Source organism: Oncorhynchus mykiss, chromosome 1, assembly GCF_057628025.1.
Source record: "Oncorhynchus mykiss isolate SJ-2025 chromosome 1, ASM5762802v1, whole genome shotgun sequence".
Classification (NCBI taxonomy): Eukaryota; Metazoa; Chordata; class Actinopteri; order Salmoniformes; family Salmonidae; genus Oncorhynchus; species Oncorhynchus mykiss.
The window spans coordinates 23,610,213-23,628,059 of record NC_143022.1 but is presented as its reverse complement, the minus strand read 5'-3'; the positions used below and the strand labels follow the sequence as shown (position 1 = coordinate 23,628,059).

Genomic DNA, 17,847 nt, shown 5'->3' with positions numbered 1-17,847 from the left:
TGGTGTTTATTCCTCTCTCATTTCACATAGACAGATTCAATCCTAGGTTAAAGATAACAAAGGTTAAGACAACAGGATTCTAATTGGTTTATTTTCAAAAGCTTCCTCATGGAATTATTAAGATCCTAACCTGGGTATCTTCAACCTTGAGTCAAACTAGGCTACCTCCTCCTCTTTAGGTAGATATCTGCCTCTCCGGATTATTACTTATATTTGCTTTATAATGATCATTGCAGATAGTGATGTTCAGGTATTAAATTGTCTTAATATGTTGATTAAAATCAGAAAGTTAGCTAGGAAGAAATGTTATGATGTATTATAGAGCATGCTTAAAAAACCTCCCATTGTGAAGATCTTAGTATTTTATCGTTCCAATTTGTCACGTAGCAACCTCCTGCTACCTAATCAAAATTAAATCCATCCTGAGTCGCCGAAAGCTACCATCACTATTGTACAATATTACACAGAGAAATTATATGTCAGCGAGAGCTAGCAAAACAATAATCCACTTGTTCAGCCAAAGCAACAGGTCTGTGGTGATGGAAAGTGGAAACATCCCAGAGATTAGCAGAGAGTGACATTGATACGAGTCAGAGATTCCAGAGCCTCAGCTCACAGTCAGCATCGTACGACACTAGTCTGTATCGCTGCAAGGGGCCCAAGCCAACACTCGCCACCTCAGCCAACGTTCACCGTCTCAGCCAACTCATTCTATTCTGCCTCAGCCTGGCTCTGCTTTTCAAGACTTCACTATCTCTCTAATTGGCTGAAACAAGAGGAGAGCAGAATGTAGTTATGAGGAATGTTCTGACTGGAATAATAAAACCAGGACTTCCTCTCTAGCTTTTCACTGACACAAGTCATTCAAAACAACCTTACGAAAATAAGTCAGGAAACTTTATAGTTCAACTAAAATGGAGAACTCTGGAGAATTGATGGTCTTCAAAATGAACGCAATTGATAGTTCCATCCATCACACCACACAGAACAAATCACACAAAAGAAATTTCAACAGAGCTTTCCTTCAACCACACACTCAGACCTAAACACTGGGCAGGGTGCTTAATAATTGGTGGGCAACAACAACAGCACATTTGCTTCATTCAAGTTGGGCCACCCACCAAGCTGTTGTGAAGCTGCCTGCCCTGGTGATAAGAGAAGCAGAGAGGGAGGACAGGCTGTTTTCGTCAAAAAGAGGGCCTGTAGATTCAGGCAGGGCCAGGCTGGAGGCAGGGCTGCCTTTGGGCTGACAGGCCCTGATTGACCGTGTTAGTTGGCCCCAGAGCTACACAGGCAGGGCCCTTTCAAAGAAGATGCGAGTAGGAGGAGGGCGGTGGCAGTATTTATAGACAACAAGTGATGGGATGCCCTCGTTAGCACATGACCCACTGGGCCAGATGACAGAGGCACCGCTGAGGGTCACATGACCGTATTACTGCAGCTCCCCGCAAGAAGAGAGGGTCTGCCGCACACAGAGAGCAGAGTGAGAGAGGAAGGGAGGGGAGGTAGCTATTAAGAGCATAGTGAGAGAGAGAGGGAGGGGGCTATAAAGAGCATAGTGAGAGAGAGAGGGAGGGGAGGTAGCTATAAAGAGCATAGTGAGAGAGAGAGAGAGAGAGAGAGAGGGGAGGTAGCGATAAAGAGCATAGTGCGAGAGAGGGGGAGCAAGAGAGGAAGAGGGAGAAAAAGAGACAGTGTTTGGAAAGAAAGAGAGAGGGAGGAGAGAGAGAGAGAGAGAGAGAGGGAGAGTACAGAAAGAGAGTACAGGATGTATGGTATGAAAGACCAGGAGAGGGTAAGGTGAGAAGGATGAGTCAGTGAAAGAGACACAGAGAGAGAGAGGCCTTAGGACACACCTACTCATCCAGGGGTTTTTCTCTATTTTCTACATTGTAGAATAATAGTGAAGACATAAAACTATGAAATAACACATATGGAATCATGTTGTGACCAAAAAAGTGATATATATATAAGTGTATAATATATATAAGTGAATATATTTTATATTTGAGATTCTTCAAAGAAGCCACCCTTTGTCTTGATGACAGCTTTGCACACTCTTGGCATTCTCTCAACCAGCTTCATGAGATAGTCACCTGGAAACAAAATTTAAGATTGAAGTATTTGGCCTATTTGGCCTGAATGCCAAGCATCACGTCTGGAGAAAACCTGGTACCATCCATACGGTGAAGCATGGTGGTGGCAGCATCATGCTGTGGGGATGTTTTTCAGCAGCAGGGACTGGGAGAACAGTCAGGATCGAGGGAAAGATGAACGAAGCAAAGTAAAGTGAGATCCTTGATGAAAACCTGCTCCAGGGTGCTCAGGACCTCAGACTGGGGTGAAAGTTCACCTTCCAACAGGAAAACGACCCTAAGCACACAGCCAATACAACGCAGGAGTGGCTTTGGGACTAGTCTCTGAATGTCCTTGAGTGGCCAAGCCAGAGCCTGGACTTGAACCCTATCGAACATCTCTGGAGAGACCTAAAAATAGCTGTTCAGCAGTGCTGACAGACCTTGTTGAGAGTATCTGCAGAGAGGAATGGGAGAAACTCTCTAAATACAGGTGTGCCAAGCTTGTAGCGTCATACCCAAGAAGACGAGGCTGTGATCACTGCCAAAGGTGCTTCAAGAAAGTACTGAATTAAGGGTCAGAATACTTATGTAAATGTGATATTTAAAAAAAAAACATGTTTTTATACATTTGCAAAAATGTCTAATAACCTGTTTTTGCTTTGTCATTATGGGGTATTGTGTTGTCATTTGATGAGGGGAAAAAAACGATTTAATACATTTTAGAATAAGGCTGTAATATAACACAATGTGGAAAAAGTCAAGGGGTCTGAATACTGAATAGTGGTCGTCATGGCAAACAATCAGGCATGACCAAACTACAGTGTCCTCTCAAGATGGTCTCCCACAATCCAACACAGTTAATGAGACAGAGGTATTTAGAGTTGCTATCCCACGACAGTTACATTATATTGAAGCTGTTTTCGTTGGATTAAGATGTTAGTCATCCCTAGTTAAATTATCTTTATTGATGTCTAGTAATCCAAGCCTAATCCAAGCAGGATGGAACAGGGAACAAATGCAGAGACATTATGGAACATATTGGGCTTACATGGGCACACACTGGGTTTTTTTTTGTTCTGGAAAGACTCCTGGGGGAGGGTCCCCTACTCCTCACCCCATCACCACCACCACATGCAAACAAATACTCGTAGCCCACCTCTCCCTCCTTTTCCTCCTCCTCCCCCAACTCCTCCTTTTTGGAATCATTGATGTGAGGTCTATTGTGTGAGCTGAGCAGAGCAGAGTGGAGGGAGAGGAAGCGTGGCCCTGCGTGTCTCAGCCTTGGACTCTGTTACGGCCTGACAACTGACCCACTCACCCGCCTTGTAAAGAGGTTTTAGGGTCACAGGTTCACAATAAGGTGACTCAACTGTGAACGACGGACGGCATCTCCTTTCAAAGTCCCGGCCTTCACATCTACTTCTCCCCCTCTCTCCCTCTATCCCCCAGCCCCATCTTATCCCTCTTTCCACTAACCCCATCTAACCCCTCTCTTCTCCCCAGCCCCATTTCACCACTCATTCCTCCAGCCCTGTCTAACCCCTCTCTCTCCCCCAGCCCCATCTCACACCTCTTTCGCTCAGCCACATACTCAGTGCCTGTCACTATGCACCCAACACCTACCCCGCCGCAACAGTGCCAATCAGCATAGCATCCCAAGGAGGTGAGAACATGAGGTTTGATGATGGTTGGGCCTCAGAACATGGCTAACGCTAATGCTCATGCTTCAGGTTATTCACTGGGGATAAAACCTGACCACATTTTCATGAGCAGCTACAATAGGACTAACTGTGGCCAATAAAAGTAATTTATACTGACTGCATAGACATCCAATAATTCACAGAGGGATTCAGACTGCATCAATAATCATTGCTGCATTTTAGCCAGACTGTTATGTGCTAGCTGTCTGTGGTCTATAAATGTGCAATGAGCATACAACTATGCCTTTAAATAAGGAATTGGCAACTCGTTCTCATTCTGAGAAATAAGCATATTCTTATCCAGGTAGGCCACTAGATTTCAAAACCTACACAAAGGGAAAAGGCCATGTTGTTCAAACAGTTGGAGACGGACAGAAGGCTGTATTTATAACAATTCAACTGTTTTACCTTGTAGAAAATAGATCCAAGTTTGCTAGACTTTATATGTAAAGAATAGCTGGCTACTCACGAGCAGGTGGGCTTGTGTTTGAGAGATTGTTTATGAGACCTGTGTTAATTGTCTATATTTCCTGTTACCAGAAGTTGGTCATTATTCCTGGATGTGCATTGTGCATGGTTCTGGTTAAATTTGTAACAAAAATAGCATTTTCATAAAAATACTTGATGGCCAATATGTAGCCCCAAAAAAGCTATATTTAGCCTACTGTAGGTATAATTTTACAAGCCTTGAATTCATTTGATTACTCGCTACTGTTGCAAATGCAGTGCATTGACCTTTATTCTTGCAACAAAGCTTAGTTTGAAAAAATTGCGATATGATTTTTAGGCCATAAAGCCCAGCCCTACAACCCCTGCAAAAATGTTCATTAATTATAATGCACATAATAATTCACATTTCCTGTTGATGAAGGATTGTTTTCTTGCTGTAGCAAGCTGGCACATATTAAGATCCTACATCTGTAGTGAAGAAAGAGGACAAACAGTCCCTACTCAACATGAGAACTACTGTCAGTTCCAGACAAGGAGAATATCATGATCCATTTCATACAGAGTGTAACATTTGGTTTGAAATGTGCTCATTGATAATGGAAAGGCAAAACATCAACAGTGGATTTATTGTAAGAGCATCTACTACAGTAGATAATACACTGTGTTTGTCATTGTACCATCAATTTACACTTCAATGGAAGAAATACAGCATTCTGTCATACCATTCCATGTCCACAGTCTGTCCCATCAGCCAAGGGCATGTGCTGTGTCCGACACCCTTTATGACCCCCCTCAGCACTCGTACACCAAAGCCTCTTGCACTGTTTCTGTGTGGAAAGAGACAGCGAGAGAGGGAAGAAAGAGACATGCGGGAGAGAGGCGGAGAGACAGAGAGAGGAAGGGAGCGTTAAACTCTGTTACAATACAACTTTTACAAAAATCCCACTGCGGGAGAATAATTTAACTGTTTCACCCCAAACTACAAATCCCTAATATTGAAAGGCAGACAGGAGGCTCTATTGTGCTGCTCAGTAGTAAGTACTGTGAGATGTATAACAGGCTTTATGTACAGTTCAGCCTCTAGAACACCAGACAGTAACTTTTACAGCTCCTTGGGCAGCTGTTACTATCACTATAGATTAGCCACACAGTATTCCAGAAGTCTCCAACCAGACCAGAGAGGGCATAAAGTCTTAAAGCATGTTCAACATGAGGACTTATGCTCTGTTCGAAGGGAAAGCAGCTTCCTTCACAGCAGCCTATTAAACCCTGAACAAAGCTAATTGTCTCATAAAACCACAAAAGCTGTGTGTCATACAGACAACTCATTAAAAACAATGACTGGGGAAGGGGGGTATAGTACAGTGTTGTCTATACTGTATAAACATATGACTTCATCATCTCAACACAAGTGCCTTATCATAGACAAGACACATTAGAACCTCAGAAGCATATGACATCATTATCCATAGGGGGTTTGGTTCGAGGACACTTTTTTGGAGATAGTGACTGAGTTTACGTCCCAAATGACACCCTATTCCTTATGTAGTGCACTATATAGGGAATAGGGTGCCAATCGGGACATCCCTTACGAGACACCTGGTTGTGAGGAATGAAACCTGGCTCACCATGTAAGGGCAGACCATGGATCCGGGACCAAACATGAGCTCACACTGTCGGTTGGCATTGTAGATCTGACCAGGGAGGTGGTTAGGTAGCTCGTACGTCCTGCTCACTGGCTCGTCCAACAGGCACTCTCCGTACCCTGTGCTGAAAGGTAACACATACACACATAAATTTGCATGTATGGACACACACACACACACACACACACACACACACACACACAACCAGTAAATAAGCACACATAAAAGCTGCATAACGCAAAGTGCTTCATCAGTCAAGATTCATACAATACAACAGAGTAGTCAGGATAATGTCATCTTTGTTATTCATAATCACAAAATAAACATCTCCGTGTCACCATCCAGGACTGATGATAGTCAAATGTAAACATTTTTTGTCCCATGTGGGTGGTCTGGTCTGATGTTACGTAACAGTGAAATTGACACCACTTCCCCTCACTGAGACCTAATATTAGTTAATGCTGTCACTATGAAACTGGAGCCAGGCATCTTACAGACAGAATAAAGCTGCATTTACATGCAGACACAAAGCTATCCCAACCACATGTTAATTCAAAAGACATTTCTCTGTGCACAAAGCAGAGGATTTTGAAGATGGTGCAGGATTGAGATGGCTGCCGTTTTGCGGGCTCCTAACCAATTGTGCTATTGTGTGTGTTTTTTTTGCGTTATTTGTAACTTATTTTGTACACAATGTTTCTGCCACCGTCTCTTATGACCGAAAAGAGCTTCTGGATATCAGGACAGTGATTACTCACCTCGTACTGGACAAAGATTTTTTTTTCTTTAACGAGTCGGATGTATAGTTTACTTCAGACACCCGACAAGGCCCAAATCTTTGTTATTCGCATGAAGAAAAAACAGAGAAATCTGCAACGTAGGTCTGGGTGCCTTGAAAGGATCCGACGGCGAGTGAGTAATCTCCCTCTACCATCAGTCCTATTAGCCAACGTGCAATCATTGGATAACAAAACGGATTCGTTTTTTTTTCACCTTTATATAACCAGGTAGGTTAAATAAAGTTATCTTTTTTTAAATAAAAACAGAGCTCATCCATTTTGTCATCCAATGATTGCACGTCAAGACTGTATTTTCTACTTTTAAACTCGGACAAAACAGAGATGCTTGTTCTAGGTCCCAAGAAACAAAGAGATCTTCTGTTGAATCTGACAATTAATCTTGATGGTTGTACAGTCGTCTCAAATAAAACTGTGAAGGACCTCGGCGTTACTCTGGACCCTGATCTCTCTTTAGAAGAACATATCAAGACTGTTTCAAGGACAGCTTTTTTCCATCTACGTAGCATTGCAAAAATCAGAAACTTTCTGTCCAGAAATGATGCAGAAAAATTAATCCATGCTTTTGTCACTTCTAGGTTAGACTACTGCAATGCTCTACTTTCCGGCTACCCGGATAAAGCATTAAATAAACTTCAGTTAGTGCTAAATACGGCTGCTAGAATCCCGACTAGAACCCCCAAAAATTATCATATTACTCCAGTGCTAGCCTCCCTACACTGGCTTCCTGTCAAGGCAAGGGCTGATTTCAAGGTTTTACTGCTAACCTACAAAGCATTACATGGGCTTGCTCCTACCTGTCTCTCTGATTTGGTCCTGCCGTACATACCTACACGTACGCTACGGTCACAAGACGCAGGCCTCCTAATTGTCCCTAGAATTTCTAAGCAAACAGCTGGAGGCAGGGCTTTCTCCTATAGAGCTCTATTTTTATGGAATGGTCTGCCTACCCATGTGAGAGACGCAAACTCGGTCTCAACCTTTAAGTCTTTACTGAAGACTCATCTCTTCAGTGGGTCATATGATTGAGTGTAGTCTGGCCCAGGAGTGTGAAGGTGAACGAAAAGGCTCTGGAGCAACGAACCGCCCTTGCTGTCTCTGCCTGGCCGGTTCCCCTCTTTCCACTGGGATTCTCTGCCTCTAACCCTATTACAGGGGCTGATTCACTGGCTTACTAGGGCACTTTCATACCGTACCTAGGAGGGGTGCGTCACTTGAGTGGGTTGAGTTACTGATTTTATCTTCCTGTCTGGGTTGGCGCCCCCCCTTGGGTTGTGCCGTGGCAGAGATCTTTGTGGGCTATACTCGGCCTTGTCTCAGGATAGTAAGTTGGTGGTTGAAGATATCCCTCTAGTGGTGTGGGGGCTGTGCTTTGGCAAAGTGGGTGGGGTTATATCCTTCCTGTTTGGCCCTGTCCGGGGGTGTCATCGGATGGGGCCACAGTGTCTCCTGACCCCTCCTGTCTCAGCCTCCAGTATTTATGCTGCAGTAGTTTATGTGCCGGGGGGCTAGGGTCAGTTTGTTATATCTGGAGTACTTCTCCTGTCCTATGCGGTGTCCTGTGTGAATTTAATTCTCTCTTTCTCTCTTTCTTTCTCTCTCTCGGAGGACCTGAGCCCAAAGGACCATGCCTCAGGACTATCTGACATGATGACTCCTTGTTGTCCCCAGTCCACCTGACCGTGCTGCTGCTCCAGTTTCAACTGTTCTGCCTTATTATTATTATTCGACCATGCTGGTCATTTATGAACATTTGAACATATTGGCCATGTTCTGTTATAATATCCACCCGGCACAGCCAGAAGAGGACTGGTCACCCCACATAGCCTGGTTCCTCTCTAGGTTTCTTCCTAGGTTTTGGCCTTTCTAGGGAGTTTTCCTAGCCACCATGCCTCTACACCTGCATTGCTTGCTGTTTGGGGTTTTAGGCTGGGTTTCTGTACAGCACTTTGAGATATCAGCTGATGTACGAAGGGTTATATAAATACATTTGATTTGATTTGAAGACTATACTACCAATGGGACATTATAAACTGTAATATCTTATGTTTCACCGAGTCGTGGCTGAACGACGACGTGGATAACATACAACTGGTGGAGTTTTCGGTCCATCGGCAAAATAGAACAGCTGCCTTCGATAAAACAAGAGGGGCGGTTTGTGTCTATTTGAAAATAACAGGTTTTGCTCGCCTGAGGTAGAGTATCTCAAGATAAGCTGTAGACCACACTATTTAACAAGAGAGTTTTCGTCTATATTTTTCATAGCTGTCTATTTACCCTCACAAACCGATGTTGGCACTAAGACGGCACTCAACGAGCTGCATAAACAAACAAGAAAATGCTCATCCAGAGGCGGCGCTCCTAGTGGCCAGGGACATTAATGCAAGGAAACTTACATCCGTTTTACCTCATGCTAAATGTGCAACCAGAAGAAAAAAAACTCTGGACCACCTTTACTCCACACACAGAGACGCATACAAAGCTCTTCCTCGCCCTCCATTTGGCAAATCTGACCATAACTCTATCCACCTGATTCCTGCTTACAAGCAAAAACTAAAGCAGGAAGTACCAGTGACTCGCTCAATAAGGTAGTGGTCAGATGACACAGATGCTAAGCCACAGGACTGTTTTGCTAGCACAGACTGGATATGTTCTGGGATTCTTCTGATGGTATTGAGGAGTACACCACATCAGTCACTGGCTTCATCAATAAGTGCATCGATGACGTCGTACCCACAGTGACTGTACGTACATACCCCAACCAGAAGCCATGGATTACAGGCAACATTTGCACTGAGCTAAAGGGTAGAGCTGCCACTTTCAAGGAGCAGGACTCTAACCCGGATGCTTATGAGAAATCCCGCTATGCTCTACGACGAACCATCAAACAAGCAAAGCGTCAATACCGGACTAAGATCAAATCATACTACACCGGCTCCGACGCTCGTCGGATGTGGCAGGGCATGCAAACTATTACAGACTACAAAGGGAAGCACAGCCAAGAGCTGCCCAGTGATATGAGCCCACCAGATGAGCTAATTAACTTCATGCCCGCTTCGAGGCAAGTAACACTGGAACACGCATGAGAGCATCAGCTGTTCCGGATGATTTTGTGATAACGCTCTCCGCAGCTGATTTGAGTAAGACCTTTAACAGGTCAAAATTCACAAGGTCGCAGGGCCAGACGGATTACCAGGATGTGCACTCCGAGCGTGCACTGACCAACTGGCAAGTGTCTTAACTGACATTTTTTCTAACCTCTCCCTGTCTGAATCTGTAATTCCAACATGTTTCAAGCAGACCACCATAGTCCCGGTGCCCAAGAACACTAAGGTAACCTGCCTAAATGACTACCAACCCGTTGCGCTCACGTCTGTAGCCATGAAATGCTTTGAAAGGCTGGTCATGGCTCACATCAACACCATTATCCCAGAAACCCCAGACCCACTCCAATTTGCATACTGCCCCAACAGATCCACAGAAGATGCAATCTCGATTGCACTCCACACTGCCCTTTCACACATGGACAAAAGGAACACCTGTGTGAAAATGCTATTCATTTACTATTGCTCAGTGTCCAACACCATAGCGCCCTCAAAGCTCATCACTAAGCTAAGGACCATGGGACTAAACACCTCCCTCTACAACTAGATCCTGGACTTCCTGACGGGCCGCCCCCAGTTGGTAAGGGTAGGTAACAACACATCCACCATCCATCCTCAACACGGGCCCCCCCAAGGTGCGTGCTCAGTCCCCTCCTGTACTCCCTGTACACTGCACGGCCAGGCAACGACTCCAACACCATCATTAAGTTTGCTGATGACACAACAGTGGTAGGCCTAATCACCGACAACAATGAGACAGCCTATAGGGATGAGGTAAGAGACCTGACCGTGTGGTGCAAGAACAACAACATCTCCCTCAACGTGATCAAGACAAAGGAGATGGTTGTGGACTACAGGAAAAGGAGGATCGAGCACGCCCCCATTCTCATCGACGGCGCTGCAGTGGAACAGGTTGAGAGCGTCAAGTTCCTTGGCGTCAACATCACCAACAGACTAACATGGTCCAAGCACACCAAGACAGTCATGAAGAGGGCACGACAAAACCTATTCCCCCTCAGGAGACTGAAAATATTCTACAGCTGCACCATAGAGAGCATCCTGACGGGTTGCATCACTGCCTGGTATGGCAACTGCTCGGCCTCCGACCGCAAGGCACTACAGAGGGTAGTGCATACGGCCCAGTACATCACCGAGGCCAAGCTTCCTGCCATCCAGGGCCTCTATACCAGGCGGTGTCAGAGGAAGACCATAAAAATGGTCAAAGAATTCAGCCACCCTAGTCATAGACTGCTCTCTCTGCTACCGCAAGGCAAGCGGTACCGGAGCGCCAAGTCCAGATCCAAGAGGCTCCTAAATAGCTTCTACCCCCAAGCCATAAAACTCCTGAACATTTTTTGCTATTTGCATTGCTCCCCCTCTGGAACCATGATGCTACTCTGTTATTATCTATGCATAGTCACTTTAATAACTCTACCTACATGTACATATTACCTCAATTACCTCGACACAGGTACACCTACACATTGACTCTGTACTGGTACCCCCTGTATATAGCCCCGCTATTGTTATTTACTGCTGCTCTTTTAACATTTGTTTTTCTTATCTCTTACTTTTTAAAAGTATTTTCTTAAAACTGCATTGTTGGTTATGGGCTTGTAAGTAAGCATTTCACTGGAAGCATGTGACATGTGGCATGTGAAGCATGTGACAAATACAATTTGATTTGACATAGGCATAACCTTGGGAGCAAAACTGCATTAGAAGGTAACATCACTTTGGAGTCGCCAGGTGCGAACTCCAAACAGGAAGGATGTGTTGATAATGCGTAGAGCTCCCCAACGCACTTAGCCAACACCAAGGCCATGACCAGGGCAGTTTTATAGGAAAGGACCTTCAGGTCCACAGACTCCAGTGGTTCAAACAGATTCTCACAGAGCATCCAGGACCAAAGACAGGTTCTGTTTCGGTGCCATAGGCTTTGACATTGGTCTGAGCTGACGCACACCTTTCAGGAACTGCACCACCAGAGGATGAGGCCCCGGGGTAGAGCCATCAATTCCTACATGAGGCGCAGAGATGGCTGCCACAAACTTTCAATGCAGAAAAAGAAAGGCCCTGCTCAAAAAGCTCATCAAAGAAGATCAAAATGTCCACCAAAGAGCTCGGAACAAGAGAAACTCCTTTAACCTGACACAAACCCTCAAACTAGCGCCACTTTTTTGTATACAACTCTCTCGAAGAGGGTGCATGCAACAACTGTATAGTCGTAATCACATTCATGGGTGCCAACTCTGTGCGACCAGGACAATATATCCCGACTACACAGAACCCTCCACGGGTCCTCGCCCAACAGGCAGATGATCTCTGTGAACCAGGGTTGTCTGGGCCAACGGGGAGCCACCAGAATCAACATACACTCCTGACGGACTCTCAACGATGGCCTGAATCAGGTCCACCGGAGAAAATGCATAGACCACGGTCCAAGGCCACTGAGACGCCAAAGCATCCATTCCCAACAGAGAGCATGCATCCCTCATTGAAAATAACAGATGACAATTAGTGTTTTCTCAGTAAGGATGCGTCTGTTGTGATCACCCTGTGGAATCAAACACCTTTTCTTGTGATTCCCTATGAACCCCAGAGTCTGAATATAGGAAACCAGCGTGGCAGTGTGGAGATCCACCTGTTCTCTCGACTCTCTTGTTACGACCAGCCAATCATCCAGATACGCCAATACTCTGATCCCCTGGCACGGCACCAGTGCCAAAGCCACCTCCACCAACATAGAAAAGGTGTGGAGCGATAGGGAGAGCCCAAAAGGGCAGGACTAGAAACTCATAGAACACACCCTCGAAATGAAACCTCAGAAGCTTTCTGTGGGGAGGATTTGTAGCCACATGAATACATGCATCCTTCAGATCTATGGACATGAACCAAGAACCGTCACTTAATTCAGAAACACCGTGCTCGGATTAGCCCCCTTGTTAGCCTCTTGAGTTAACTCGCCAGCTTTCCATCCATCAGCAGTGTGCAAAAGAGCCCCGCCTCCTCCATACTCTCTACACTCATGAACTCGCCATAACCGGACTGAATGAGGGGAACCACAGGTCGCCTTTAGCTCTTTGGCGAACTCTTTAAATATTTTACCTCCTGTCCCACCGCTGCAGGGACAGGAGGTAAATACCTTCCCCCAAAGTTGGAGGAACTCTGCTAAAGATGGCAATACACCCCAGGTGATCTGCCACCCTACGACACAGCTCCATCAAAAGCGCATTTACCACCAATGGTTCACTTCACACGCCAAATCCAAAGCCTGGGATTTAGGCTTTCCCGGAATGATGCCATCCGATTCACACTCTGAAAACCCTCCAGAGCCAACCAGGGATAGTTTATCAACCCTGCAATCTGAACCCTGAACAATGCCAGAAAAAACAGAAAGAGCCTCACTCAGCTGGGATGACACCCCTATCAACTCTGACCAACACTACTAGTGGTCCGAGCCAAAGTCTCCTGAACCCAGGAAAACAGGACAGCACTGGTGAGTATCTTTAACTTTCATTGTGAAACCACATGCCTTAGGGCAGGGTCGAATGTTCCTTTTTGAACTTACTCCACTGGCCATCTTACTTAAAGAAGCACTGGCTACTGTTACGGTTTTCCTCTGTCGAAAGAGAGGAGGACCAAAATGCAGCGTGGTTATCTTTATACATCTTTAATTAAGATGATAACGAACAATTTCAAAAACAATAAACGTAACGTGAAAAACCGAAACAGCCCTATCTGGTGCAACAAACACAGAGACAGGAACAATCACCCACGAAATACCTAAAGAATATGGCTGCCTAAATATGGTTCCGAATCAGAGACAACGATAAACACCTGCCTCTGATTGAGAACCACTCCAGGCAACCATAGACTTTCCTAGACTACTATACTACACACAACCCCATAAATCTAATAAACCCCTAGACAAGACAAGACACATAAATCACCCATGTCACACCCTGGCCTGACCCTGTCCGGGGGTGTCATCGGATGGGGCCACAGTGTCTCCTGACCCCTCCTGTCTCAGCCTCCAGTATTTATGCTGCAGTAGTTTATGTAGTTTATGTGTCGGGGGCTAGGGTCAGTTTGTTATATCTGGAGTACTTCTCCTGTCCTATTCGGTGTCCTGTGTGAATTTAAGTGTGCTCTCTCTAATTCTCTCTTTCTCTCTTTCTTTCTCTCTCTCGGAGGACCTGAGCCCTAGGTCCATGCCTCAGGACTACCTGACATGATGACTCCTTGCTGTCCCCAGTCCACCTGGCCGTGCTGCTGCTCCAGTTTCAACTGTTCTGCCTTATTATTATTGGACCATGCTGGTCATTTATGAACATTTGAACATCTTGGCCATGTTCTGTTATAATCTCCACCCGGCACAGCCAGAAGAGGACTGGCCACCCCACATAGCCTGGTTCCTCTCTAGGTTTCTTCCTAGGTTTTGGCCTTTCTAGGGAGTTTTTCCTAGCCACCGTGCTTCTACACTTGCATTGCTTGCTGTTTGGGGTTTTAGGCTGGGTTTCTGTACAGCACTTTGAGATATCAGCTGATGTACAAAGGGCTATATAAATAAATTTGAATTTAAAATACTAAGGCCAGGGCGTGACAGCTACACAAGCAGAGCAGAAAGTTAGTTTTTTTTTAGCAAACACAAATCCTTCCCAAGGAAGGAAGCATTAGCTACACAAGCAGAGCAGAAAGTGGTAGCTTTTAGAAAACACAAAAACCGATACCAAGTCCCAAAACTCACAACATCTAGGGGGATGATTACTCTCTCCCTACTGACACCTAAGTCAGAGCCAAATTTCATAGTCTTCGTGCACTTGAAAAGCTAAATTGTGTGACATGTTCTTCCTTCAGGCGAGCTGAAGAGCCCGGGAATTATAGCCAGGAAAGCAGGGCTTCCGAGGTCGCATCGGAATCTATTGGTCCGTTGGGCGTGATTTCAGTTTTCAGGTGAATATGATTGGTCGTTGACTCCCCATAAAATGTTACACCGAGTGACCGACTGAAAGGAAACCCTTTGTTTTGTATCCCAAAAAGTCTACACGTGCTTGGTGGAATGAGTTTGTCTAACATTGGGAAGAGACAAATGATGAAAGCTACGATGAGGTAAGTCAGTTCTTCAGGGAAATGAGAAGAAGAGAGAGGGAGAGATGCCCCATATTGAAGCTATAAGATAGTGGTCTGCTTGTCTGTCAGAGACCAGAAGGAGGAGAAGAGATGATGCCCCATATTGAAGCATCTTTCACCAGGTTGTCATCGTCTAATGAGAAACCCTATGGGCCTATGATTAAAAACAGGATGGATATGGGGGAAAAGAGCAGCAATTTTTTATTAGGCATGCAGTTTTTTTGGCAAAACAGAGGAGCCCGAGACAGGCGATGCGACTCCCCTATGGCACCAACAGGGGTTCTACACCTGGCAACCATTGGGAGGCTTCTTTAAAGTGAGTTTATTTAGCAAATAACTTATAGTTATCTCTCAGTGTTTGTCATAAGAAGCTACTCCATAATGAGTTCCATAAAGGCAGACTGTGTTTCCCGTGAGATGGTAGCTGCTATGAAGTTGCTCATATATCAGATTTTATGACCGACGCAGGGTATTGAATGATATAGCACATCCCTGTTGCACAGTAAACTAAATACAAACAGCACTGTAGTGATGACCCTTTTCATAGGAAGATATACTGCAACCATTACCATTCTAACACAGCAAATAACTAGAAAATAAGTAGTTATAAAAAGTTTATTTTCACAGATAATGCATCTTGAATTAATTGAGGACATAAAGATATATTTTTTTACCAAAACGTAAGAAAAACGTTTTTAAATGGAACTGTTCAGGATAGCAAGACATCTGATGTTTGTGTGGTTAGGATAATTCCCAACGTGGGCACCTGGCATCGGAATGTAAAATTATAGGCTTTGCCGGTACTAATGATTACGTAGTATCAACACAAGTATACACATCAATTAGTGGGTGGCAACACAGAGAGATTTGCATTTTATCTTTATATAGGTTTAATGGCTTAAACCGGTTGGAGGACTGCCAGGAGGAGAATGAATGGTGTCTATATCACGGTCTACACACAAAAACACCAAGAACACCAAAGACATTTTTCACTCAGCTCTCAGGTGTGCAGCCAATGGGAGTTCACCATATTACACAGACACAGAAATGAGAACGAGGGAGGTTGGCTCCAGGAGAGGGGTTGAGAGTTAGTGGGTCCCTCTATATTTAAGTTGACAGGAGAGTGTTGTGCATTAGAGTGCTTTGAAAGAACAATTGGTAATCAAAACAGTGATGTACTTGACCAGGTAAGCTAAGTGGACCAGGTAAGCTAAGTGGACCAGGTAAGCTAAGTGGACAGTGGAGGTGCCGTTTGTTGAAGTCATGCAGACTTCGAAAGCAGTGGGCCTCGCTCTCAGCGGCCTGCCTTTCCCACCTCTGAGACTCCTTCACACTGAACCCTACGCTCCTGTCCACAGCCACACAGAACTGTTTATAAATATTCCCACTGTTAAACAAATCAGCCATCCTCTTCATGCAGCATGGAACGTCTCGCTCACAGCCACTGACATTTACCTTCCACTCACACATCGAGTAACTGAACACTCAGCTTTTCTAACACAGCTGACACATGAGCAGAAATATTCTGCAGTAAAAAATGAATAGGAGTATTATTTTTCTTGTGTTTCTAATTTTCCAACCCAACCACTCAAAGCTGGATGGATGGATTCATCCGCTGGTAGGAAACTGTGTAGTACAGCAGCGGGACAGGCCTGTAACCTTACAGCCTCAATAGGAGGCATTCGCCCGGGAGAGACCGCTTACTTCTCAAGATGCAACTCATCAACAAGGAGGCCTTTTGTGGCTGCTCACAATCAACAAAGCAGGAGGAGAGATCAAAGGGTCATGTCCAGAGAAAATCTAATTATAACTGACATTTCCCATCTTAAATGGAAGCCCTTCAGAAGAGGTTGGTGGCCACCGCTTGGCTGTGGAGCCCGCTGAATGAGCCGCTGCCCCGCGTTACCGTTTTTGCGGAGAAAGCACGCCACTGACTAAATGACTGTTTGTCCAGCATCTCAAGAGCTGGTTCTGCCTGAGTGCAGAGACAGAGGAGCAGGGGAGGATCAATCGCTCAGGTCACTCTAGGAAGACCCCTGCTTCAAACAGGAAATACTGTCTCACACCAGGGAAAAACACAGTGGAGACAGTTTACACAAGCCTGCTCTACATTCTCCCTTTTGGAGAAGGTAGCAGAGTTTGCTTACCAGATTATGTCCCAAGAATACAAACACTTTTTGCTTGTGTTATTTATTTGTCTTGCTTTTTCTATAAAAAGGAAGATATTAGAATGTTGTATTACAGTGATTAATGTATCTCTAAAAAACATGATATATTTATTTGTATAACAATCTGTATGTTTGTGAAAATGTGTACATTAGGACAATTACAGTGTCTGGAAGAGTATTCTTACATTACAGAAAAAGGGACGAGGTACCTACTCCAGAAACTCAGTGATGTACTTGCGGCTGCACTTTGACCATGACCAGGGACTAGTGTCGTAGTTGAGGGTGGGCGCCATGACGTGATACTGGTGCTTTATGCCTGCCTCCCTGCATTTGGGGTTGTCATCATGGGGCATGTTGAACCTGCCGAGGAGGAGAACACACACACAGAGAGCGATTAGGAAAAAGGGGTGATGGCTGCTCAATGGATCAGAAAGCTTAGTGGTTAGAGCATTGGGCCAGTAACCAAAAGGTTGCTGGTTCAAATAACTGAGCTGACAAGGGGAATAATCTGTTGATGTGTCCTTGAGCAAGGCACTTAACCCTAACTTGGTCCAGGGGCACCGTACTACAAGGCTGACCCTGTAAAACACCACATTTTACTCCACCTCTCCGTTGTATGTGACAACTAAACATTGTTTTTTTTAAGCAATGGTCTTCATTGAACATGATCTGGCACTACAATGTAGAGATGGGTGGCCTATGAAGCGTTACATCTCAATTCATTCTAGCAGCTAAATAGTGAATAGACTAATAAAGTTGCTCATCTTTTTG

General features: G+C 44.9%; 1 protein-coding gene across 1 annotated transcript in view; it reads right to left on the bottom strand.

The window, feature by feature from the left end:
• The window catches only part of LOC110532091 (A disintegrin and metalloproteinase with thrombospondin motifs 20), a 143,228-nt gene that overhangs the window by 68,157 nt on the left and 57,224 nt on the right, over window positions 1-17,847 (bottom strand). Inside the window, exons 9-11 of the mRNA XM_036970373.2 lie at window positions 17,290-17,436; window positions 5,857-5,998; window positions 4,951-5,055 (exon numbers count right to left, since the gene is read on the bottom strand). Coding sequence (XP_036826268.2) covers window positions 4,951-5,055; window positions 5,857-5,998; window positions 17,290-17,436 — 394 coding nt within the window. The remainder of the gene's footprint in view (window positions 1-4,950; window positions 5,056-5,856; window positions 5,999-17,289; window positions 17,437-17,847) is intronic.